Raw genomic sequence first — 27,850 nt, forward strand, 5'->3', positions numbered from 1 at the left:
AAAATTAATTCGAACTAACCGTTAAATATTTTGTAGTAATGCAGAATAGTTAATTGATAATTTAATTATAATATTTTTACTTTAATTAATACACTTTTATTCACTATATAATAATTACACTTTATACACTAAAATGTATAAGTTTCTTAGATTTAAAAATGTATAAATTAATAAAAATTTACTCTTTTTTAAGCACTTCCTCACAATTCGAAAAGTAGAAACGAAAGAAAATGGCCGTTGCAATCGATGCAGATTGAATATCGAATAGCTTATAACGATATATCGAATACAATCGAAATTCTGAACATTGCTTACCGAAAATTATAAGCCATTACTTGGGTGTTGTGAGTTTTTATTTAATCATTTATCTTTCCAATACGTGAAAGTTTTTATTTTTATCTATTAACATCGTTTTTATAATTAAAAAATGACCGAGGATAAAACAGAATTTGTAAGTATTATATATTATTGTAAAAATGTAGGTTGAGTCTACATAACCTCACTTTCTACAATACATAGTTTATATTTAAATTATACATTTTATATAATTTCATGTTTTTTCTTATTTATAGGATTGGGGAAATGAAAAATTACAACGTGCTCAAAAAACAGTAGATGAATCTCCTTATGATTTGGAAGCATGGAGCATCCTTATCAGAGAAGCACAAAACAGACCTATTACAGAAGTAAGGCCAGTTTTTGAAAAGCTTGTATCCGTGTTTCCTTCCGCTGGTCGTTATTGGAAAATTTATATAGAACAAGAGGTAATATTATTATATTTTTAAAAAAGAATAATTATTAAAAGTTATATATATAAATATGCTATTTTCATTATCTATATAAATAATATAATTATCATTGTTATAACAGATAGTTTATTTTATATTCTTTATGACTTTTTCAGATGAAAATGCGCAACTTTGAGAAGGTGGAAAAGGTATGTTAATATTAATTGTATGAGTTTCAAAATTTAATGAAAGCACTTTATATATATATATATATATATATATTGCTAAATTTATCGTTATATATTGTTGAAGTTGTTTGTTTGAGAAGATATATAATTTTCATTACTGATTTTAAAATAAAATTATCGAGTGAACTTTTTTTAATACAAACTTATAATGATATGCATGTTTATTTATTAATCACGAATGAATATAATTCTTAATTGAACATTGGTATTTAAAAAATTCTATTTTAGTCTTTTAGTGTATTAAGATTACATTTAATACTGGCAAGATATTATTAATCAATTGTGATCAAATATTATCATATTATGTGATTTTAGGCATTTTGCATATTATATAAGGTGAATAAAAACAATATTTCACCATACACAAATATTTCATTGATTATGATTGATCTGTTGGTATATTTGGGAGGTTGTTTTCTTTGTTGAATAATATGTATTTTGAAATAAATTATAATATAAATATATATATATAGAATTAATAATAAAAATAATTAATATTATTAAAATAAATCAACTTACGAAGGCAGCTTCCTGAATGTAACAGCCTTGTATTCCTTCCTGCAATACATTTTTTAGTGTGTTTAAATTATGTTATTTGAAATAAAATAATATTCATATTACATAAAGTGTAGATATTTTATTAAATACAACATGAAATAAAATTATTATGAACAAATATTCAGCATTGAAATGATTCATAATGCAAAGTATATTTACCTCTTTGCATATAAGAAAGATTTTAATAATATTTGTCTCAATATTGTGATTGAGACAATATAATATTTTAATAGATATTTTCATAAATATGCTTTGGGAATTACATCATTTTCCTTTCCCTAGTACAGTACTTGATTAACATTTTCAAGTATTGTGAAATTTTTAAAGAGGTAGTATAAGGTGATGAAGTAATAAATACACTGAAGTATTTATATATTTTATGATTATAATGTATAATAAAATTGAATATTTTTCATGTTAAGTTTCTACTATTTTGATCACCTTATGTTGCTTCAAATTGTCTAAATTTTTTTATCATGTTTTGGGATCATTCATTTCTAGATCCTACATAGGTCAATTATATTATTAACCCCATTTACAAAAAATAAATAAAGTTTTTATTCAATGGGGTTTATTTTGTGTTACCTTTATAATCTCATATCTGGAAACTTTTTTCCCTAATTATTTCCTAATGAAAACATATGTTTATACAATAAAGTATTCTCAATTGATGCATTGGTGCATTATTATTTCTCCCATTACAAATAAACAATATTGTAGTAGTGATTGTATTAAAGACAAATTGCTAAATAAATCATTGAATTGTTATTTCCTGATATTTTGATGTGATTCTTATTGGTCTTAATCAATAATATGTGCTTTAAAAAAAAACTTGCCTGTAAGGGTAAGTAAGGTGGTAGATAATAAGTAATGTATTGTGTAACCACACTTAAATGAACTTCACACAAATGTTACATTATTTCTTTATATTGCTTCTAAAGTACTTGTTTTCTCTGACAGCTTTTCCAAAGGTGCCTCATGAAAATCTTAAATATTGAGTTGTGGAAACTTTACCTTTCTTATGTCAAAGAAACAAAAGCCAGTCTTACAACGTATAAGTAAGTATTTATGTAGTTATATAGATAATTGAATCAAAAGTTAAATATATAATGTATTTTTAGGGAAAAAATGGCACAAGCATATGATTTTGCATTGGATAAAATTGGTATGGATATACATTCTTACAGCATATGGAATGATTATGTAACATTTCTTAAAAGTGTTGAAGCTGTTGGTTCTTATGCTGAAAATCAAAAAATTAGTGCTGTTAGAAAGGTAAAGATCTATATATTTTTGTTAAGTTATAAATAGTTTTATATATAAATATAATATTTTGATTTATTATATATGTGTATACATTTTAATATATTAATATTATTAATTACAGGTATATCAACGAGGTGTTGTTAATCCAATGATTAATATGGAACAATTGTGGAAAGATTATATGGCATTTGAACAAAATATTAATCCAATAATTGCAGAAAAAATGGCTATTGAACGTTCTAGGGATTACATGAATGCAAGAAGAGTTGCCAAAGAATTAGAAGCTGTAACAAGAGGATTAAATCGAAGTGCTCCTAGTGTACCTCCAACTGGTCATCCAGAAGAAGTTAAACAAGTATTTATTATATATACATATAAAAGTTCATAAATATACTATAATATAAATGTTTAACTAATTATAATTATCAATTAATATTATTGTCATAGGTGGAATTATGGAAAAAATATATTGCATGGGAACGTAGTAATCCTTTAAGAACAGAAGATACTTCTTTAGTTGCGCGTAGAGTAATGTTTGCTATAGAACAATGTTTATTATGTTTGGGACATCATCCAGCTGTGTGGCATCAAGCTGCACATTTTTTAGAACTTAGTTCAAAAATATTGACAGAAAAAGGAGATGTAAATGCCGCGAAAAATTTAAGCGATGAAGCAGCAACGATGTTCGAAAGAGCAACAAGTACATTGTTGTCCAAAAATATGTTATTGTACTTTGCACATGCAGATTTTGAAGAAGGAAGAGTAAAATATGAAAAAGTGCATCAAATATATCAAAAGTTCCTTGATATACCTGATATTGATCCTACATTAGTCAGTATTTATTTGTTAGTATTAAATATTTTATCTAATTATTTAAATACATATTTTCTTCATAGGCGTTTGTACAATATATGAAATTTGCAAGACGTGCAGAAGGTATAAAATCTGCTAGAACGGTTTTTAAACGAGCTCGCGAAGATCCAAGATGTAAGCATCACGTATATGTTGCTGCTGCATTAATGGAATATTACTGTACCAAGGACAAAAATATTGCTTTTCGAATTTTCGAATTAGGTTTAAAAAAATTTGGAGATAATCCGGATTATATACTTTGTTATATTGATTATCTATCACATTTAAATGGTAAGGATTATTTTTTAAAAAAATAAATTTATTTATCTTTTACATATGTTCCAAATTTAATCACATTTAATTATTTTAGAGGACAATAATACAAGAGTTTTGTTTGAGAGAGTTTTATCTTCTGGTAGTTTAGAACCTGAAAAATCAGTGTATGTAAAATATATTCATTTATTTAATTTTGTATAAAAAAATGACTTAATATTTATTATATTAATTATAATATTTATTATACTTATTTTTAGCGATATATGGAACCGCTTTTTAGAATTTGAATCTAATATTGGAGATTTGGCAAGTATTGTTAAGGTTGAAAAACGTCGTAGTGCTGTATTAGAAAAGGTAAATTGATATGCTCATAAATATGTTTATAACTTTTTATTCAATATTTTTTCTTACATTCTATATAATTTCCTCAATTTTTGTTTCTTTTTTGTTTCTTTTTTTTTCTTTTTTTTTTTTTTTTTTTTTTTTTAGATTAAAGAATTTGAAGGAAAAGAGACAGCACAATTAGTAGATAGGTATAAATTCTTAGATTTATATCCATGTACTCCTATGGAATTACGGTCTATCGGATATATGGAAGTATCTAGCGTTGGAAGAAGTACAACCGGTGCATTACCGCGAATACCAGATCCAGAGGAAGCTATAGCATCGTTACCAAGACCTGATATATCACAAATGATACCTTATAAACCAAAAGTAAATCCTTTACCTGGAGAGCATCCAGTACCTGGTAAATTTCTTTATATAATTAAAATTCTAATTGTACATGTTCATTATTTATGATACATATGACAAAATTTTTTGTAGGTGGTTCCTTTCCATTACCACCGGCTGCAGCACAACTTTGTACCATGCTCCCACCACCTGGATGTTTCAGAGGACCTTTCGTGGCTGTTGATTTGCTTATGGATGTTTTTAATAGAATTCAGTTACCAGACCATGGTAAAGTCTCTTATGAATATTATCGTATAATAATTATTTACATCTCTAATGAACGTAACAAGATATATAAATAATAATAATATAATAATATATGAAATTTCTCTCGTAAAATTAAATATTTTTTTTAATCTTTTATATAGCTCCATTGCCGGTAGCGGATAATGGATGCGACACAAAATTGTTTGACTTGGCAAAGTCTGTACATTGGATCGTCGATGAAAGTAACGATGGAGTTAGTCTTGGATCTAAACGTAGAAGAACGCGTTTAGGAGGTGATGATAGCGAAGAAGAAGATCTACCACCGCCTCCTGCAAATGACATATATCGCCAAAGACAACAAAAACGGGTCAAGTGAATAAGATAATAAGATATTCAGCAGAGTTGCGTATCACCTCCATCATTTTGGAGAAATTTGATACATGTTATCATATATTTTTACATTTTCTGTTTGTTCTGGAAAGAGAGACATTTCCTGAAAGAACAAACCTATTATTATTGAAAAGCGTACGTTACGTATATGACAACTACTAAATTCCTTATGTGACACTGTGCACGATATTTTGAGTACTGTGTACTCAGAAATCCTATATTTACACCGTTGATTTCGTCTTTGTTCAAATGTGTTCATTTACATATGGAGTATCTAATATAAGATGAGGACAAAATTGGAAACGTCCAATGGATTGAATTTGATTCTATCATTATCTGTCACCATATAGTATGAATTTAGTATAAAATATGAGATCAAGATTTAATTTTTACATCAGCGTTTACGATAATTTCAAACATCAGATGTAGCAAAAATATTTCTCAGGCTATAAGGAATAGTTGATACAACTATTTAAGAATGAAAATAATCGGCGCAAGATTTAAGATCTTATTGAAATGAAATAATTTGTTATAGTTCTAATCAAATTATATTATATATAGAGGAATGGTATCATTTAAAATGATTATTTTATGAAAAATCTATATGTAAAGATGTATACGAATGGAGAAAAAGAAAAAAAAAAAAAAAAAAAAAGACAATTTATTCTTTTCGTTTACGGAAAGATTTATCTTCATTGTGTAACAGATATCAAAGCAAATGTAATCAAATAAATAGTTCTCCCACTTCATATTTTATTTCAGTATTCATTTTTATAAATTTTCTATATTTTTCTAAATAATTACTAAGATAATGCGTTTCACTTTATTATTATTCATTTTTAAATACATATATATGTATATGAATAGAAAATATTCGTGGGAAACTGTATCCGATACATTTGCTCTGCTTCATACCATTAGACTGTATAATTTAATGTACAGGACCAATAAATTGTCGATATCCCATCGTAATTTTTCTTTTAAATAAGAATTTCTATTTTTTCTCCCCAAAAAATCAACACTCGTATATTAACAAAACAAATATCATAGTGTATCAATAGAGTTTTAATTAGCAGATGTAACTAGGTAGTCAATGATGATGCAATTAAACTTTGATTACTATGTAATTAGTTCGAATGGCTGATAATGTTCCTCCCGGGGAATAGTAAGATAGATATACCAAGCTGTAATTGTTTTGAAAATTTCAGAAACATTTGAAATTCGCACATGTAATTACAATTTTTATTGCATGTGATTAAATTCCATTTATATTACAATGTAATGCAATTCAAATGACTTCATTCAAAAGATTAAGTTAAAAGAAATTATTCAAATGCTTTTAATATAACATAATATCACGAGTTAAATAAATAATTTGTTCGCAATCTGTACCGCTATACTTAGAATAGAAATTGTGGAATTTGGAGGAATCTCTATTAACACAGGTATAAATCCTTGTACGTTTAGCGCGTAATTGTGGCATAGTTCTACATTCATTTATCTTAAGCGAAGATACCTGGCATTTGTACACTTCTCAAATTAGTTAAACAAGCGACATTCCTTCTGGATAACTGAACATTTTGTACAAAGTCATTATCAAGGATATTTTACATAGCCTTGTAATATAATTTTGTAACAATTCTCAACTCTTTCTCATGAAAGATCAAGATATTAATTAAAGAAGCAACAAAATTACCTTATCGATAGATTAGAATTTAATTAGAAAAAAGTAAAGAAAATTAATTTTACGTAAATATGTATTAACTATTATAGTATTATTTCTTTACACACAGGACGAATCCTATCCTTCTAATGCGGTAGTAATTTCATGCAAAACAGAGGAATTCAACTCGCAGAGATTTTCACAGCCACCTGAACCTATGGATCCAGGTGTTTCCGCACCGATTCAATAACACGTCGGCTCGCTATTTAAATGTCTAATGCTTTCGCCGTTTCGTATTCTAAACGGGTTTTTGCACAAAGATATTTCGATTCGTACGAAAGTATCGCTTGATTTTTAACTCCTTTTAGATTATTTATTTTCTATTATAAAAACTGGTTATTTTCCCTATAGAAAAATATTTTTCCCTATATCCAATTTCATTTCCGTGTCCAATAAATATGCCCAATGTCGACAAATATTAAAATGATTCGTAAGAATTACGTTACAGGTTTTGCAATACTATGGAACGCGTGGTCTTTATTACCACGTTGGAATTATTAAGCGAAGGGATAAATTATTCGAATGATACGTTCTCAATCTGTTGTAGTTTAATTAAAATTATTTGAATGCAATTTTCCGCATCACGTGTTGCCAGAATGTGTAACCGTATTTGCTTTTATACGCTACACCCCATTATGCTAACGGCTTCTTAACCAAAGCCATATGCGTGGCACAAAGTACAATAGTTCGGCGCAGCTTGCCTCGTTTCTACATTGATTAATGTACTCACCATCAAGTTCATAGTTTTAACTTACGATTATGTTACAGAAATTGGAACTATGAGGGAAGATGAAACGATGCAAAGTATCCGTTCAATCGTAACATATCCGATTTATCATCGTACAAGCCCATATTATATATCATCGAATGTTGGGGAAAAAATTCCGAGATTTGTCAAAGAATATCCCTTGTGGAGATAAAATTAGCAGACGAATCTATTAAATTAATTACGAGTCTATCGTGAGTGTAGAGAATAGCGAGAACAGTCTTTGAAATAGCATTTAATTACAAAGGATCGTTGTAACCTTTGATTTAGTTAGTTAAACCTACGAATGTCACGCGCAGTTGCAAACACACACAGCTTATTATCGGTATTTGTATTGATCAAAATGCATGGTATAGAGATATTCACGATACAAAAAGTATTTTATCGTAAAATCTTAGCAATTTTGCGCATCCTCTGCTTGCTTTCGATTAACCAGGAAATTTCAACTGGTTAGAAGTTTAAAGGGATTGTCCAGGATAACCAAGGGGATTGTAATTTTATTTCACGAGATTCTCGTCCAAATCGATTTCATTCGCCCGCGGCCAACTATCGAAACATAGATTCTAGGTGACTTGGCACGAAGATTTTACAAACTACCTTCACCATTAATTCATAGAACGAGAAAATTTAGGGAGGCGTTCTCCGGTAACCGCCTGGGATGCAACTTGGAGAGCTCTTTGAAACTTTGGCTCTATCTCGGAGCAAGACAAATGACAAGAGCCGAAAGGAGCTCCTGAAACTGGTAGTTGGCCTTTCATACAATGCAAACGCATAATTCTCTCACTTTGGCGGGAACGAACTATCCTGAGATATCGCGTAAGAGTAATTTCTTGGCCAGATCGATGAAAAAGTAAAAGAAAGAGTCAGGGATATCTTCTTGTCTATCTTCTTCGCCGATTAAACCGTGCTCTCGTGCGATGAATTAATGAAATAATGATTTCATTAATTGATTGATCGGCGACGAAGGAAGAAGACATGATGAATGTTCAAAGTCCTCTAAATAAAATATAATACTTTTCTAAAATTCCGTCGCGTCGTTAATTCAATTGAAACGTAAATGAAACCAATAATGGAATCATTCTTATGACGAAAAATCGAATTTATTTATACAGTGTCCGAAAAATATGAGAACACCGCTTGACTTCCTGAAATAATTCCAAGTAACATTTTCCTTTGTAAAAATGCCTCTCGATTGGCAAATTGTTACGAAAGAACCATCGATTACGAAATGACAAAACAGGAAAAAAAAAAAATATTCAAGGAAGAGGAAGATAAAGGGAGACGAGGAACGACAAAAAATATTTGTTCTTGTACGCGGCACGTATCCAACGCTATCAATTGGGACAGCTTGATCGAGTTAATAATTTGCTAACAAAAACAAGTGTTCTCGCAAAGGAAAATATTGTTTGAAATTATCCCAATTAAATTCGCAATTAACCGATGGTCTCTGTTCTTTTTTTGGGATGGGCCGGTATACTCGCAAGTGGAGTTATAAAAATACGTTAGAAGAGGATAGGAAGTAATAATAAACGTCCCCTGCGACTATATTAGAAAGGTTTATCGAGAGATCCGATTCAATGGCACTCGTCATCCGGGACCGACATCGTTATCCTCACAATAGCTATCTTCGCTATACCCGTCTCCCGGTGATAATGGTGTTTTCTAAGACGATTGCGGATTCGATCCTCCTCCTCCTCGAGCCAACAGCCCTTCTAACGATGCGTCTCCGTTTACCCTCCTTAAGCCGGGAAAAGATGCTTTAAACAAGAATACGATTGGGGGCGTGTATATTTCTCAACCACGATATTCGCTTTTCCCTTTTCTTCTTTCCAATCTCGTTATCGATGCGCCGCTACTTCGTGTCTCACCACCACCACCACCACCACCACCACTTTGCGTTATCCACGCGATGAAACGCGTTCCATCCCGCGATATCATTATCACCTCGATCGCGTCGCGGTTATCCTTGTCGAGGAATGCTCGTTGCACGCGAAACGTGAAGAACGGAGGATGGATAATAAAGTATTGAGAGGAAACGTGGCGCTAACACACCGTGTGCCCGATTTAACACGATGATGAGCACAGATTACGACGTTAATTCGAGCAATTATTCGATTCGGCTTATACCGGCCGAAGTGGATAACATTGTTTCAAACAGTGAGTAGATTTCCCGCGTTTTACGTAATGCATTTCGAGGATAATTTTGATTTTATCGCGACTTTACCTTATGGATTAACCGTTAATTAGCCAGAGCGTTGGAGGATTAAAATGGGAGTACGAATGATTCCCCCGTTTCATCGTGTTACCGAAGAAAATACCCCGCGAATTTCGCCGCTAATTCTCTCCAGTTTGAATGAACCGTTGAAATACTAGCGTGAAATTTTCGTAGTATAACGTGCGAATTTGATTACGGTCGACAGTATAATCGCCTCGTGTACATCGATAATAAACCTCTCCTTTATTTTAAACGGGGTCACTTGTTGAAAAGCAGAGAAGGGAAACGTGTCGTATTAAAGAAAATTTTTTCTTCTCTTTTTTTCAAATTCAATTTTAAAGCAAAGTTGAAATTTCTACTTTCTACTCGAGGCACGCGCTAATGAAACGTTTCTATCTTTGTTGCACAATACGCGATATCTTTTTATTCCTCTTCTTCTTCTTCTTCTTTCCCTCTCTTCTCTTGTCGCACGGAATCTTTAACATCTTTCACATCTTCTTTGAAACGCGAATGTGGGTCGAGACTTTCGGGATTCTTCGGGGAGGGAAGAAGACAAGAGCGGGGAAGATAAATTACGGCTGAATTAACGATCGTTTTGAAAAGGTAATTTAAGTCGGATTTAATCATCGGTATTCCAGTTTTCACGGTTCTTTCTTTCCGTTTTCGAGTTTATCCCCGCCATTCGTGACGCGATAAATAGATTCGAGTTGGCCTCCATAAGTTTCCATCCAGGCGTCGCGAAAAATACGTCGACTGAAATATTTCGAAAGAAACTTTTTAAAAAATGATCGCGTTCTCCGTTCAACAATGTTCCACAATAAACGTGAGATACAAGGACAACTTGTTTTAACTGCGAGAAAAAAAAGAAGCCGTCCGTTGACAGGAACTTGACAACTTGACGAAAATCGTACAAACCGAATGAAGCGTTCCCACGCGGTTTTACAACAAGTTGTTTACAAATATTTCGCGTAGCCCACGAAACTTTTCCATTTTTCCAAATTGCAACGAGCAATGCAAGTTCCTAATAGTCGGGAATTCCACTAAACACTTGGATACAATTTTTTCACACGATTTCGTCCTCCTATCGCGCCGTTTGGAACTTTTATCGTTTCACCTTACGGCACGCGTAAACGATTGTTGAAGCTGAAATTTCGAATACTAAGGTTAAAATTCACATTTCTTGATCTATTTTATTTTACCCCTCTGTTTCTGTTCTAACGGTTACTATTATTGTCCTCCGCTTTTGCAACAGCGCAGGTAAATATGTTACACCAGAAGTAATTTTTCCCTTCGTTTCAAGAATTTCCGTTAACCAAAAATTAAACGGTACTCGAACGAATCCTCGAGCCACGTTACGATACTGTTAATTAGAGACGCGTTATTTAATAGTAATTACACCGATGCCCGTTAATATTAATTACCCCGGTTTGTCCACAGTTTGCGCATTCCGCGTTGTATTAACGACGCGACCCAACCGATGACGGGCTCGTATATTCATTTGTCCTGGCAACATTTACGCGGCCAGACACACGGAAATTATCCCGACGGACAGAACCCGACGGCTGTGCATTCGTCGTGAAAATTTTCACCGCGTGAAAAACGATCATGAAGGAAGCGAGGAGACGATTCGTGGTCAAATATCGGCGAATTTCTTTCGACAGCCCTTTCGTGGCGTTAATAACGAGTCATTGTCGTTGTCCAAAATGGAAACGACAGGAGGACGACCGCACCGATTAAATTACTTAATGGCACAAAAGCGAATGTTAGCGCGATAAACTGCGCGGCAGTGGTCGTTCCGCGCGACAATTAAACGATAAACGTAACTCAACGAGGGCGAGCCTCGTGTTTGCCGCACGATCTGCCACCAGAAACGCAACGTTTCGTCGCGTAATAGATTTTTTTCGCCGGCAAATTTTCGGGACGAATGCGACCAAGTTGCACGGGGAGAGTTATATAAATTTCACCAGCCCACCTCCGACGAAAGGATTTGGCAAATTCCTATTCCGCGGCTTTCGTGCCGTTTAATCCGTCATAGCGAGCATCCGACGGTGGAAAAAAAGAGGAGGAGGAGAGGAAAATAGAAATAACGAGCGACGCTCTGACCATCCGTCGTCTATTTCTATATATATTCGATTTTCGAGTCGAAGGTTCATTGAAATCGCGGGCGCAATTGCAGCTGATGCATGCTACTTGACCAACGGGCCAGTCGCTCGACGTCGAGTATCATCGATCACCCTAATGCACATGCACCTAGCCTGTGCACCAGGGTTGCGCGTGTTTGCGACCTCTTCCAGCTCGAGCAACGCCCCTCTGTTCGATTCCAGTTTTCATCCAAGACGCGTTTGATTAATTCCGATTTTTTTTAGGGGGAGGAGAAGGGAAGAAAAGGCGTTCGTTGCGCGATTTCCTCTCTAATTCGACGTATCGTGGAAAATGGATGTTCTTTTTGAAACGAAGAATACAGCGTATTATTCTCTGGCGGTGAAAATTCCGCTGGAAAACTGTATATCCACGCCGTCATCTTTCCACTCGCCGGTCAAAGTCAAAGAAATGTTTGTCGAGGCCAAATAACCATATATTTCGTTTACTTTACGATTATCCGCCCTCCCTCGAAGAGCCTCGAAGACGGATTTGTCGATTCCTTTGACACGCTGTTCGATTGAACGGCCTTCCTCGATCGAACAAACCCGAGCAATGTGCGCGTGACAGATGCACCGAGATGTAATCTTCGCGATAGGAGGAAGAGGCCGTCCTGGAAAAGATGACGACCGATTTTTTTTCTCCTTTCTTCCCTCCTCCTCTTCTTTCCATCCCCCGAAACCGAAAATTGGACATTGGACAGCTCTGTCAAAACTCGCGCCTAAGTTGAAAAGGTTGGTCCAATTATAGAGATTACATCATACGTTAAAGTTCTCGAGTTGAGACCGCGAGTTGAGAGTTGTTGCGTGAAGAGGCGTGGAGAATTTAAAAGTTGGATCGTCGCCCCTCAGGTGCGATAATTTTATTTATACCTTCAACCAACTTTCTTTATCCCGTATTATTTATGGAACTTGGAGAAAATAACGAATCTTGAAAAAAAGAAAAAAAAAAAGTTCTCTCTCTGGGAAACTGGGACACCATCCCCACCTGTTCCTCCCTCTATTCTAATTTCGTACAACGTGGACACTTGGCCCCTGTAAATCTATTCTTGGATTTGTCCGCGAAATCACGAACGTTGCCACGCGCAGAATACCGACTTAAATCGGGCCGAGATTTTCTAAAAAAAAAAAAAAAAAAAAAAATACAGACATCGTAACTCGAAGAATTGTAAAAAAGGTTTTACGTTGTACACCAGTTAGAGTAAAACTCCACTTCTTTTTTTTTCTTTTTATTTCGCCCGTTATTATTAAATCCGTGTTAGAATCTTGCTCGAATTTATGTAACATGTAGGAGGAGGGGGAGGAAAAACACGGATTACACTAGTAGGAGATAGAAAGTGGTGTGCGCGGTGGTAACAAACGAGATACGTCAGGCACGAAACTTTCTACCTACGTATCCACGGATATTTGTTCGAGAAATGAAAAATACGCTTTAACGAGCGATTTACCAACAGCGACTCCTCCGCGCATATTAATTTTTCACGCCGCCCTCTCTCCATCCACTTTACCATCGAGCTTTCTAATTAATTCGTCGGAAACTCGAAACTCCCGCTCCGCTTGAACGGATCTTTACGGCGTTCATAGATTTCCGCCACGTGAGATTTCCGGTTGGCGAGGAAGAACGCCGCGCTTTTATTCCACCCTCGTCGGACACGGGCCGTTTGTTGCTCCGCCGTGTGGTTAAAAAATTAAGAAGAGGAGAGAGAAGGAGGTGGTCTCTTGGAAATTGATAACACACGGAAACCCGCGAATGATAAATAGTTTCTTCCACCGAGGTGGCGAAGAAGTAGTAGAAACGGGACGAGAGCGTGGAACGAAAACAGGAAATCGGCGAGGAGAGGGAGAGAGAGAGAGAGAGACACGGTGGCTGGATTCAGCCGCTATTAATCAACCGGTGTTTCGTTCCTCCTCGAAGAAGATGCAATCGTTGACCACCGCCCCTCGATTTCGTCGTCTCGAAGAAAGGAAATCATCGCATCCGAGAGAATATTTAATCTCGATTAAAATCGATTGAGTTTTATTGCATACGTTTATTCATATTTATGCGCGAATCGGCTGTCACTTTTTTAACGCGACACACAGCGACGCAATAGAACAAAAGACACGATCCACGTCTGTGCGTCACAACAACGGTTCATTCCTGTTTTACTATTCGTTAAATATATTCTTTCTTGTTCGACTTTTGGTCGAGCCATTTCGCAACTTGTTCCCTAATAAAACGTTTTTATCCGCGCGAATCGGGGGAGGAGAACGAAAATTATTCGTCGCGTTTACGAAACGATGTACGACGAGTGATGAATGGAGTCGCCTCTCCATAGATATTGCGTGTTATTTTTTACACGTTTTCTTCCTTCTTTTTTTTTTTTTTCGCCCATTTCCTTCGTCATCCTCGAAAAGATCGTTCTCGTTGATTATGCGCGTTAACCTCTTCGTTTTTCGTCGCCACGGGGAAAAATTACGCCCGCAGGTTGTTCGTAACGTTTCCGTCACGACGAGTGCAATGATTGCCCTCGTCGCGTTTCGTCGTCGCGAAAAAAGCAAAGGGTTTAAAAAGGAAGGAGGAAAAGAAGGCTTGTTGAATTTTATCATCGCGGATCGAACTTCTGGATTGAATTTATTGTCTGTAACGCGGGAGAATAAAAGGGGGATCTCCCTTTCATGCGTTCAGGAATTCGATTAATATATATCTCCAAAATACACCGAGTCGACTTTCATCGTTTCATCCCCGATTCTATATACACTTTTCAACGGAGAGAGTAAATAATAAAATTCGATCGAGGCTGTTATACATTATTCCCGTGAAAAATCGTGGTGGAAAATAAAGCGCGATAATAAAGGAGGGATTTTTCCACGACGGAGAAACGGAACGATAAACAGGGAATCGGAGGAAAGAACGAAAACAACAATTGTGGGAAGGCGAGCTTGCACGCGTTTGCACGGAACGACGAACGAACCGGTGACGTTTAAACACGCGACTCGGCGGTGAAAAAAAAAAAAAAGAAAAAGCGCCTCCACTCTTCGCCGGACACTCTTCGCCTTTATCATTTTCAACCGAGGTTTTGTTTCCGCGTGCTTCGTGCGTGCTTCCTTTCATGAACCCCTCCCTCCTCCCTTCCTACCCTGCTCTGTATAAAGTGGAAAGGGAGTAGTTACCCGCTGCGCGACACACGGGTAAGGGAGGGAGTAGGGGGTAGTTGGAGCGAAGGATGAATTTTCTGTTTCGCTGTTTAAAGCTCAAAGAACTCTCGCCCTCATAGTCATAGGCCAAAATGTTTTAATTACTCATAGCACAAAAGCGCGAGGGGGGCGGAGTGAGAAAGGAGTGAAAAGGAGGGAGGGGAGGGAGTCTACCGCGAGAAAGAATAAAGAATTAAATTGGGGAAGGTGAAACGTTACAAGAGAATGACGGACGTAACACGGAGGCCTTCCCGTTTAACCACGGATTTGCCTCCGTGCTATCGTGGAAATTTCCTCGACGAGGAATCCCGAAATCGCGAGAAGAGATCGCACGCGATTTCTTCCCTTCTTTCTCGCCGCATAGATTCTCGAGCTCCTCTCGAGCTTTAATCGAAAAAAACGGCTTTCGGAGATTTTGATTCTTCGAGGGAAGAGTGGAAAGAGAGAGGAGGATATAATTGCGGGAATTCGTGGCCATTATCAGGGTGAATGCCAATGCAAGTCTCGCTCGTGCGAACAAAAAGGTTTAACTTCGTTAAAGTTACAAGTCTCTGGATTTGTATCAGAATGTGATTAAGAAAGCTTGCGCGTTATATAATAAGAAAAGAAAAAAAATAAACGAAAGGTTGCGAGATCGATGAGAATTTCGTCACGATACTTTTCTTTTTCGGTTATTATCTCTTTATCTGTTTAAGCGAGCGTGAAGAGTTTTAAAGCGAGCGGTAAACGCGAAACAGTGGAAGAAACGAGGGTAATGTCGCGAAACGGCTAATCTTCTTTGAACCAGGCGTCACGCGCTTTCGGCGTAAAGAGCAACGTGCTCGCGTAACCGAGAATCCTTTCTTTCTGCTTTCGACACTGTGTGTGCGTGTGTGTGTGTGAGACTCCATTTCCGTGTCTCTCGCCATCACGCGAGCTCTCCTCGAGATCTCTAATTTCGTTCCTTGTTCCTTGGGTAACAAACACGCTCCTCCCCGCTCGTAAATCGAAAGCTCGACGAAATAAAGACTCGCCGAAATGGCTGATGCATCGTGTCGCGCAATTTTACACGAACAACTGCGCGTTCGTCGAGGAAGGATTTGCTCGGATACGCTTACGCTCGCGTTAATACACCGACTCGCGACTCGAACGAGGACGAAATTTCGAGCGTGCGATAAAACCACCGAAATTCGAGAAACCTTGAAAAAACTTTGCTCGATCGACGGGATTATTAACGACGATCGATCGAAATCGGCAAGGAAGTCAAGTTATTTTCACGACGAGTCGCGAGTTTCTTTCGATCCGATAGATAGACGCGAAGTTTCTAATTTGAAAGAGCGTCGAAGACAGCCAAGAAGTTGGAGAAATACGAGGTTCGGTTGGGGGCCGGCTTCTCCAACCGCCGCTGATCGATACGAATCGCTCGGATAACGTCAAATTTTCCTTCCGTTTTGGCTCTGGGACGATCCCTTGCGGTTTGGACGGGGTCGTCCGGTTAATCGTGGTCGTCGAGGAATCTTGGACGAGTTCCGGATAATGTTTTCTCGAGTCCCTGTTGAACGCGTAAACATTTTATTCGGGTGTAACTACGTTCAAGTTGGTTGCACGGTTTATGCACTACCCGCTATCGACAAGTTTGGTAGTTTCACGGACGGTTAACCGTTCGATCGAAGAGATACCAAGAGAAGAGAGACTGTTCTATGCCAACTTGATGAACCGATAGTTTCGCTCGTTGTTTATTAAGTAGAAAAGAGAAGGGGAAAAAAATTCTAGAATTCTACTTTGACTCAATAGTCTTCGTATTCTTCGATTTATTGCTCTCTCCATAAAGAAAAAAGAAAAGAAAGAACGAGCAAACGAATCGATTCGAATTCGAAGGACAAAGCGGCGTTTCGAAGCGACATTTTAATCAAAGGATCGAATTGCGTTTAACGAATTGCCGACGTCGCTGTTAGCCTTGTTTATCCAGCATTCAATTAAGTTTCGAAGCATCGAGTCAACCCTTCGTCGCCCCCTCTTTCGAACGATATGACGGAAGATAAAATGGAAACGTGTCCTTCTTTCCCAATCCTCGTTTTCTCGAACAGGGGCGTTCGATGTACGTTCGCCATATCACGGGCAAAAGCAATGGGAAGAAGGGGCGAAAATTTCTCGAACACCGAAGAAATCCGACTCGCTTCGATTCGCGGACGGATTTTTTGATCGACAAAGCGATTCGTTCTCTCTCCGAGAGTCACAATCGATCTAATTACGATCGACGACGAACGGTGAATTTTTAAATTGGATCCGAAACTCGATGCTTCGGTCCGCACGAGTTCATTCGAATAATTAACCGAATCGAGTAAACACCTCGAGTTGACCAAGAAACATCGATAAACATTGGGGGTTGTTTCCGAGTGCACAAATAAGATTGAACGTTCGAACAAACCGGGCATCTCCTTTCCCCGACATTAACAACGGGGTTGAACCTCCAATCGAACCTCCCCATCCGTATTTACGCAATAATCATATTTTTCCCTTCTCCTTCTTTTCTCCTCCCCCTCTCTCTCGTTCAATTCGCTCGAAGCACCGGCACAATAGCCTTAATACGCTCCGACCAGGAGGAGGGGAGGGAGTTTTATTTAGTCGGTAGCTGAGCTAATCGAAACGTTTACCACGGCCGCCCTCGAAACCCGAGCAAAAAGTTTTAATTGAATATGAATAATTAACGAGGAACACGAGGCCGAGTGAAAAGGGCCCGCGAGTTTCCACGATGCGAAACAGGGCGAAAGTACGAGAGAGGCTGTCATTGTCATCAATCAATCTCTCTCCCCGTGCGTTCGTTTCCCGAACGAAAGAGAAATCTCTCTCTCTCTCTCGATCGAGATTAACACGAGCGTAAGAACGAGAGAAATCCCCAAACATCCGTTCTATCTGCTTCTCTTTCATCGAGGCGACGAAAGTTCTGGCCAAGGATATCGTCATTTTCGAGGGAAACGGTTCGCGGCGGCTCGTGGTCGGAGAAGAAGAAATTGAGCGAAAGAAAAACGGCAGGAGGACGCCAACTTCCACTCCGTGGAAATCTGCTCGTAAGCGAAGGCTTGATTTTACCGGACTCGAACCGGTCGGGGGGACACGATGACGACCTTTTCCTCGAGAACGTCTTCGAGAAAACAAATAAAGGGAAACGAGTGCGGAGGAAAGAGAGAAAAAATAAACGAGGAGACCGTGTTCCGAAGGATTTGTTGGCTTTCTCGCGTGGAGGCTTTTTAAACTGGAAAATGAAAGGGGAAGGATTTCGAGGCGAAGAATCGTACCAGCTGTTACTTTTTTCCTTCGTCGTTTAAAATGCTTATCGATTCTCTCGATTATATACCTTTTATTATCTGAATGACACGAGTTCTCTATCCTCAAATCTTGCGTGAACCGTATATACCACTGGCCGAAATATGTTTACCCCGGAAACGAGTCCTTCCAACCGCAATATCGATCTTTATAATGAGAAATCTTTTCGACGAAAGAACCCTATTCCCTTCCTTCCAGCTTAATCTCGCGCGCGGACGTAAACTGTATTCCAGCGAACCGATAGAGTGGCCAACCCCCCTCTTGCATCCACCCTCCCCCTCCCTCATCCCCCGATAAATTCGTTTCCGATAAACTGTAGAGAGGGATCGAGGGATCCTTGGAAAAATATCGGCGGCATTACGCAATCTACGAGAAATATCTCGGTACGTTCGCTCAAAGTGATGTTCGTGCAACGGGATAAGGGAAAGGGAGGAAGAAACTTTGCAACATTTTTCATTTTTCGTTTCGCTTCGACGCGATTAAGTAACGAGACGCGAAGCTTTTTCGAGGGAAAAATTTCGAAATTTTCCGGCGAAAAACACTTTTCCCCCTCCCCCCCATTCAACATTCTCGATCCTTTCTAAAATGGCGAAACTCGTCTCGACGGGGAAATCGGTCGATTCTCGATCGGCAGACGTATTTCAATTTCATACGCGAGCGCCCTCGTCATTTTCTCCCCACCGTGGAGAGAGTGTCACGGGTAGTAATGAAAAATTTACCATACCTCGTCCCTCCTTCCCTTTTTCCTTCTTTTCCTTCCCATCGTTCGTGCAAGGAGTCATACAGCTCCGGATGTACCGACAGTCCTGTCTACGTAGCGACCTATATCTATACGGCGTAACATCGAACGCCGTTTTCGAACCTTTTCTTCTATCCTTCACACGTCTTCGCAATTTCGGTCTCGCGAGCAGCCACGAAATTCCTGTCACGCCTCGCCACGTCGTTATTCACGGCGAGGAGGAACGAGCGAGCCGGATAAACGCAGAGCGCAGAGGTTCAAAGGGAAATTAATAAGGACGTCGCGTGTTACGCGAACGCCACATCAACCGGCGATACGTCGCCGCTTGTTTTCCGCGGGAAATGATGTCTCGCGGGGGTTGAAATCGGGTTAAATCACCGCGAAGAAGATACACGTAGCGCCAAAGGGGTGGTAAAATGGCGCGAACGATTATGCGCGTTGGTTAAGAAGCGAGGTGAAACCGCGTCGTCATAGATTCGTTTTTTTCTTCCGACAATGGAGAGTAATTAACGTTTCGAGATAATTAACGGAATTTCGACGGATAAAATGGTTTCGAGTGATAAAATATTCGGCCCCTTCCCCGATCTCGTTTCAATTTGCACGATTTTCGTTTTCGTTCCGTCTTACGGTTCTCTCGATCGAGGCGGGGGAGAAATCATGGGGATAACAATTCGAATAATTCAACGTGGTAGATTCGGAGCGATCGTTAATTACGAGGAGCAGCAGGAGGTTAAGACGCGGGAGGTTGATCGCGATGGATGCAAATGCGGTTACGAAACTCGGCCACTCGGTGGATTCACGAAGCGGGGAGAAAAACGGCGGATGAGCGCGGAGGGAGCTTAAACTGGCGAAAATGGGGAATTGGATGTGGTCCAATGCGAGGGTAATCGGCAGTCTCGGATTTCGTGCAAACAGCAAAAACCGTCGAGTTGGAACCCGACCAATGGATCCGCATCCCTTGCCTTTTTTTCCCTCCCTTCCTCCCCGACCGCACGATAACAAGTAGCTTGTAAAATTGAATACTGCGAGAGGAGCTTGTAAGACGGGGGGGTCGTCGCGTTCGTCGAAAGTTCGTCGTCCTACGCTCTCGCAGAGATCACACCTTCGTCGAAAACAATCGAGCTTAAGCCTTCGGAATAATCGTTTGAATTCGATATCCACGGCGCGGGACACGACGAATCTCGTTCGAGGAAGAAGAAGAAGAAGGAGGAGGAGGAGGAGGAGGATCTATCGTTTTGCGGCTGATGAAATTAGGAAATCTATATACGTAGGGGAGCGTGAGGGAATATCGGGATTAATCCTCGTTATTCTCGTCCGGGCGTGAAGCGGCGACGAGAAAACAAATCTCCGGGACGCCATCCGTGGGATTTATGCGGAGTTGGGCCGGTTTGATTCGAGGCAAGAAACGAGGGAGTGGAGCGATAGGGGATGGTTTTACTTAAGAAGCTTCCGGAGGAGGAGAGGGCCCACCTTACTTACTCGCTTAGCTCCGTAGATGCGGTTGGAGTTTCAAGTAAACATCCGGCCGGGCCACTTCCTCCCACGAGCGAAACTCTCCTCGCTTCGTATATCTGATTTTCTAACCGATCGTTGCCCGATAACTTTCACCCCTCCTTTCTTTTCTCGCTGTTGAATTATTGCACGATAATGGCGAAAACTCGGCGAAGAGTTTCCATTTCTTATTCCTTTTAGATTTGATTTTAGACGATGGATGGTCTAAAGAGTCAGTCCCCGATCTTGATTTACACCGCGATTTCTTTCCTACCTTGGAACAAGATATTTCCTCGGATTGAATCCTGGACGGTTGGAGTATATTCGACGCGGATACGCGGCCCCAATGGAAATTGATCGCGGTCGCTCGAGGACAATGCGCTACTCGCGTTTCGGATGAGCACGAACTTTGTTATCCGACAAGAGAATGGCGGAATCGTGTTCCCCCTGTATTTCCCGACCGAAAGATCGAGATATTCGATGGCTATTTTATATCCGACATCGGGAACATCGGCGCGTGAATAATTCCGCTCTCTTTCTTTCTTTCTTTCTTTTTTTTCCCCCCTCGTCGCATTTGATCGATCAAATTTATTTTCGAGATGAACCAAGGACGAAATAGGTAATTCGTTAATTAAGTAATTTTCGCGGAAAGTTAAAACCGAAGCGAACAATGAACGCGAGGTAAGCGTTGTAACGCGAGATGTTATCCGATTTGCAAGTTTTAATTGCTCTCTTTACCACTCTCGCAATTTGATGCGTGCGAATAATTTGAGAAGGTGAACGTGAAACACGCACATCGTAGCATTTATATTAGGTTAAAAAAAAAAGTGGTTAACGAATGAACGTTTATCCCGCTCTGTTATCTCTCTTTTCCCCGTATTATCAAGACCGATTGAATTCCCTCTTCTCCCTCCATTTTTATTATAACATTTATAAAAAAAAAACCTTATTCCAAACATCCTGAAATCGAAGCTGAAATTGAATCACTGCCCGTAAATTCAAGTCACTCGAGGCTAGCTACAGTTTCGAGTGTTTGATAGCCGACGTGGGGAAATAATAGCCGATAGAGGAGGGTAACGTCGTGGTGGCATCAACCCTCCTACAACTTCCCCGTCAACCAAGATTGGCCAAGATACTGAAAACAAGTATAATCCACTCGCGTCGAATCCACGATGTACGTAGAATTGAAAAAGAGTATCGATGGTAACCTTTCCCCCTCCACAAACATCCCGTGGACGAGACGCACGGAGAGGCGAAAGTGTCACACTCGTCCCGTCGAAATAATAGTAACCGTTATTTTTATCTATTTAACGGCCGGACGATTTAGCGGCGAGCGCATTATCCATTGCGAGAGAGAGAGAGGTGATTTCGCTCGCGCTCCAATGACAATTTTAACGCGCGTATTCATCACGAGGGAGGGCACGGCAAGTCGCGTGAACCACGCGGGCGATGGAATAAATTTGGCCAACTCTGATGCGGCATAAACGGGGGAAAGGACTCTCCTGTCCTCCCCTCCTCCGATCGCCGTTTAAACCGGCGGCATTATTCACGATTCTCTCCCCTTCGTTCCGTGCCGGCCGCCATTTTTCCCGTCCCGCCCCCCCTCTAACAAATTTACGCGAATTCACACCGGTTGCTGGCCGAAACACCCCCCGAAAATGTAGGCTGGAACGTCTATTAACGTCGGTGGGCCCAAGTGTGGCAACCGTGTCGGGAAACGAGGTGGAAAAAACAGACGAGGGGTATGTAGGCGTGATACGTGATCCATCTTCCGACGATAAATTCTTCTTTTCTATTCTCTCTCCTTTTTTCCACCCCTCTCCTTTCTTTCGTTCTAATTTCGCGAGAGTCTGTTCGCGAGATTGTACCTCGCGTTGGTTTATATTCGAGCGAGGCGTGGGAAGACGGGAGTTGGGTAGACGGGAGGAGGAATCGTAGAAACGGGCGCGAAATGGCGTGGTTAAATTCATTAACGCGTTATGAGGCAGCGGAACGGAAGCCAGGATTCGATTAACGTTTCGGTGCTGATGCGCCAACAATTAACGCACGGCCGGCGAATGAGCGCGCGTGGAAACTGGTGGTGTCGAGACGCGTGTATTTACGCTCCTCGCTAATGAGCGCGGATCGAAGTCGCTAAAATCCAGGAATTCGATACTACGAAATGCGGCGCGAAGAAAACTTTCCACTCGCCTTTGGCAATTTTTTTCAGAATTTACCGTGTTTTTCGTCGAGATATAAAAAAAAAATCGTCTCGAAATTTCGTGGAAAAAAAGAGAAAGGAAAAAAATAATCGAGATCGCTCCAGGTTCGAACGAAATTCGAGGAATATATTTCGACACCACTATAAACCCTGTCGGTGATTACATGAACGAAAAGGTCGGCCGCCAGACGCGTCCGTTTAACGCTCGCCACGGATTTAAGATTCAATATTACCGTCCAGTATTCCAATCTGGAAGGAACCATAAATTTTTCACATCGTTCCGGCGCAACCCGGTCCATTTAAATATCAGTAACAGGAAACCAATCTACTCCATTCGGCTGCCGGAAATTACCTTCGCCCGTTGCCAGTTCGCGTTAGGTCTAACCTGGCGGATGGCGCCCCCGCGCTCGTTCAAAAAATAAATGCTCTCCGGCCGTTTCGAGTCGTAAAAAATCGAGAACAAACGCGTTCCATTTCGCTTACCTTACCCCATATCGAATAAACGTTTATCAACCGGAGAGAAGAGGGGGAGAAACAAAATTCATCAACATATATAATTTATACACGTCTCGTTCGTGCACATCCACGTATTTAAGAATTTTCCCCTCGAAATATAACGAAGAGAGGAATGCGCTGTTCGAAACGCGCGAGCGAATTCTTCTTTTCGTTACCCAGTTTTCGTTCGCGCTAAGCGCAACACAAACAGAGGAGAGGATTTTTCAGACACGGATCCTTGTTAATGTTCGCGTTCGTATAACGAACGATCCTCGATCTTTGTCATCAGTCGAGTAATCACGAGCTTGTCATTGCGAATGGAATCTATATCTTACTTGCCCGTGTCTTTGTCGGTGTTTCTACGCCGATAAAAGAAAAAAAGTCGTATAATAACGTCGTACTTTTAGAGAAGGCAACCGGGGAGATAAACCGATCCCGTATATAAAATATAAGCTTTCCAGCTATTATTTACGCGAGTTTGCGCAAACTCGACGGCCAGAATCGACGGGGATCGGCTTTGAATCGTAAAGATTTAAACCCTCCCCCTCCCCGTGAAATATTTAGAACGCGTTATCAGAAGACACGTATCTGGGAAAACGGCAGTGAATCTTTTAGCAATAAAGATATCCAACCTCGTAAATGTATGCATTATATAACCCGTTATATATTCCGTGTCGCGCATCGATTTCATCGAATCCGCCTCTTCCACGACGGTAACGTATCGCGGTTTACGAAATCTTTTCCTTCTATTATGCGGAATTGAAACGTGTTTATGGAAAACAGGTGTCGCCGGCAGTGAATAATACAGGGTGGTCCGCATACTGCACCATCGTTTCTCAAAGATGGACGATACCCAGCACAAAATAGATGGATTCGTCGATCGAGAACTCGAACGAAGATTCTTCCCTTCGAACTTGATTCAACTTTTTTTTCTTTTCGTTAAAATGCCCTTTACCCTTGGACGAATCGGACGTTCCGAAATCGGGGACAACTCGACGAATCGCTGAACGCGCTTCTCGAATCGAGCGATCCATTCCACAGGAAGCCCGATACGAAGTCGGGCATTATCGGGTTGACAATGAGATTCGAAGAGGGGGTGGACGAGCGCGACACGCAACGCCGCGGAAACAATGCGCGACGATCTTGGTTATTTCGTAGGTAAACGCGGCCCTCGTGCAAATGTTTCAATGTGGGCGACGTAATGGGTCGCCTAGCGTGTGCTGGCATCGCAAGGCCACCACGTAATAACTCATTGTCCATTGCTCCGCGAGTCTGCGAGTCAGGTACTGATGATTTCCTTCCGGCGCAACTAGGCCTCGCCCTTGCCTATCCTATCCTCGCGCGAGCAACTACCCTAACCCTGACGGATATATTATCCCCGGCCATCTTGCCGTTTCCAATGATTTATCCAACCAGACCACGCGCCCTTCGATTCGAATCGAGACGATATTTTGCATCGACCAACAACCTGCCTCGTTTCTAAAAAAAAAAAGAGAGAGAGAGAGAGAGAAAAGATCGATTAGGAAAGTTGACGAAGGGAATAAGAAAGTTAATAGATTGTTGGAATTCCGCGTAATCGATATTGCCGTAATCGCGTTGCGTAAATGGAAAACTTTTATCTCGGCCGAGATCGCCGTAACGATCCAACTTCGTGACGAGCAGGTGGAACGAGGAGGTGTTCCCCAGCGATAAATTCGTATCGACTGAGCGTGCCGGCTCGGATAATCCATCAAAACTCGTCCAAAACGACGATTCGCCCCCTACCTTCGAGGAAGAGATCATCCGTGCTCGTACGTGGTTCTGTCGTCGCGTTCCTCCTCGACGCCATCTTCAACGCCATCCGTCGGGTGATTGAACGGCGAGCTTAAAACCTGGAATCACTCGAACGGGGAGAGGCTAAAAGGATTTCGATAGAGGGAAAATGCAAAAGAAAGGGGAGAAGGGAGACCAAACGATGGAGAAAAAGAAATGGAGGGAGAGAAGACTGCGGCGTCTCCCTTTCACGGTGGTCCCGGTGGTTGAAAATGCAGATGTTCGCCTTCGAGACGTCGCCTCTCACCTTCTGTCGTGCTACCGCGGCTTCGACAGAGAATACGCAATAATCTCTGGTGGCGCCTGTTGAGCATTCATCATACCTGTCGATTTCTACGGTGCATCTATCCACGCGACACCTTCGCTACCAGCTTTAAATTATCGCGCGTGTTGGCGCGAAGCCTAACAAACGCGTACAGATCGATTCAAATTTTCGTTTCCGCGTGAAAAATAATCGCGTGCCAAGTATTTCGTGTTTCGTGTTCGGAGAGGCTTTGGATTTATGGCGTTTGACGACAAGAAAGTCCGTCTCGTAGCTACTCCAACAACGAGTTCTTGGATAATTGAGCAATTTCTAAAATTGGATAGTTTTTAAAAAAGGATAAAGGTAAGCAACAGAGTACAGTCGAATTTTCACAAATGTGATAATTCATTTATGGAAAGATTTATATTCACCTACATTTAAAATATCCTTCTTGTTACAGGACAACGATCTTTTAGGACAGATAAATTATGAACGAGAATTTACTTAAAGTTATAAAACTTTATTTTCAGAATTTGATGTAAGACTTCTATTCTATACTGCAAAATAGAATTTTCTTGTCAATCGTAATTAGAAAAATCGGAAATATTTATCAATCGATCGATAAAAAAAGGGTCACCTTCTTGACACACGGAGTCAGAAAATATATATAAATTCGATCCGTGCCGAGTTCTTATTTTTGACCGTTTAATTCCAAGCCCCGTTAGCCTCGTTTGAAACGCTCTCTATGGCGGGACAGCGATGCAACGTGGGTGCAACCAGTGGTGAAAATATAGTGCAGGGATCGTGCGTTTCCCGGCGTGCAATGTATCGAGGAGGGCCGAGGAGCGGGAAACGGGAGCGTCGAACGCCGCCTCCTCCTTTTGTTTCCATTTGCCGGGTATATTTCATCGACCACCACCTTAGCCAACGTGCTTCCAATCGTTCCTTTGATTTAAGCGCATCCACGTTTTGGCGTCTTCGAAAGTAAGATGCACTTCCACATCGTTTCAGAAGAAAGAGAGAGATACGACGCTTCGATTCGCTGTCGCGCCACTCTTATCATCCCTCGAAATTTTGCCAATGAGGAAAGAAAGAAGATGAAGAAGAAAAAGAAGAAATTTTCTTTTCTTGAAAGAAGTTCTAAACAGGGTCACTTAGGAATCCTCCTCTAATTGAATATTTCGCACTAACTTCTCCCCCTGTAAATTGTCCAATATTGATTTTTAGCCCAGTCTTCAATTTTGCGGACGAACGCTTTGAAACTTTAAAAATCGATTGCCTCCCCCTTCGTCTTTAAAGTCTTTCAGATTAATTAGAGAGACGCGATGATCGAAACGCGTGACGGGGAAACTATTTCACTTTAATTTGACGCGTGAAAAATGGGATCGTTGACCACGTCTGTTTGTACAGATGGAGGAGGTGGATATAGGCCAGGTGGGGGGGGGGAAAAAATCGGACGTTTTTCCCCTCCGATGATTTAGCACATCCTTTTCGGGTTCGAGATCGGGAAACATATTTTAAAGCCGGACGTCACGGCCATCTGACGATTTGCATCGCCATGAATTTACGGGCGTTATCGGTAATTCTACTCTCTGCTAGGTGCAGTAGGTGGTCTCCGCTCGAGTTAAAATTTCCACCGCGGTTTTTTCCCGCCTTGGAATCATACTCCAAGGCGTCCACACTTACGCGCGTTTCGAGTAAAACGGTTCCCTCCCTCGGGGGAACGATAATTTAAATTCGAGGAACGATCGCGGGAAAATTAGATCGAGGGAACGTTTTCATTTTACCGCCCCCCCCCCCACCCGCCTCTTACACACGCTCCCGGCAAAGTATAAAAGAATAATTGAATTCAACCGGTAGAAGAAATCGTTGCCCCTCTCCTTCCTCTTATCTCTCAGCCGCTATCCATATTATCCTCGCGCTTATTCTAATACGAAATTAGCCCCTTCGGCCGCGTTCCGAAACTGAAATCCGCTCGTTTCCAGGGGAAAATAGTGGCCGGTTCTCCCCTTGTGGAATCTTCTCGTCGCCGAGTTAAGTTTAAATAACTCGGTATCGCTATTTTATTTTCGGACAAATCGCCGAATCCGCGCGGGTGGAGAATTAAATATATATTAGGAAAAATAAATTCTTCTCTATTTGTATCGATTATGCAACGATTTCACTCTATCGTTATATTTAAGACAACATTTCGAAATTTTATTACGATTTTCGTTAAATATTCCAGTAATTGCACGATTAATACGTGTGTTTTTATTACTCAATTAAACTGTCTAGAACCTCTACCTTA

At 40.1% G+C, this 27,850-nt stretch overlaps 1 protein-coding gene and 1 long non-coding RNA gene across 2 annotated transcripts in view; one reads left to right on the forward strand and one right to left on the reverse strand.

Annotated features, from left to right (window-relative positions):
• The first annotated feature begins 310 nt into the window (after nt 1-310).
• On the forward strand, nt 311-6,242 carry su(f) (cleavage stimulation factor subunit su(f)). The gene is made up of 13 exons (XM_003697351.4): nt 311-451; nt 573-764; nt 905-937; nt 2,495-2,592; nt 2,656-2,809; nt 2,922-3,155; nt 3,248-3,631; nt 3,697-3,943; nt 4,023-4,092; nt 4,186-4,282; nt 4,418-4,676; nt 4,754-4,888; nt 5,029-6,242. Exons 1-13 carry the CDS (start codon nt 428-430, stop codon nt 5,241-5,243), a joined length of 2,142 nt encoding a protein of 713 aa, XP_003697399.1. The 5' UTR covers nt 311-427; the 3' UTR covers nt 5,244-6,242.
• The window catches only part of LOC105736566 (uncharacterized), a 63,207-nt gene continuing 36,852 nt past the window's right edge, over nt 1,496-27,850 (reverse strand). Inside the window, exon 4 of the long non-coding RNA XR_004225600.2 lies at nt 1,496-1,534. This is a non-coding gene — a long non-coding RNA (uncharacterized LOC105736566). The remainder of the gene's footprint in view (nt 1,535-27,850) is intronic.

This window comes from Apis florea, unplaced genomic scaffold (assembly GCF_048593485.1).
Source record: "Apis florea isolate Af1SG1 unplaced genomic scaffold, ASM4859348v1 contig_2897_pilon, whole genome shotgun sequence".
Lineage (NCBI taxonomy): Eukaryota > Metazoa > Arthropoda > Insecta > Hymenoptera > Apidae > Apis > Apis florea.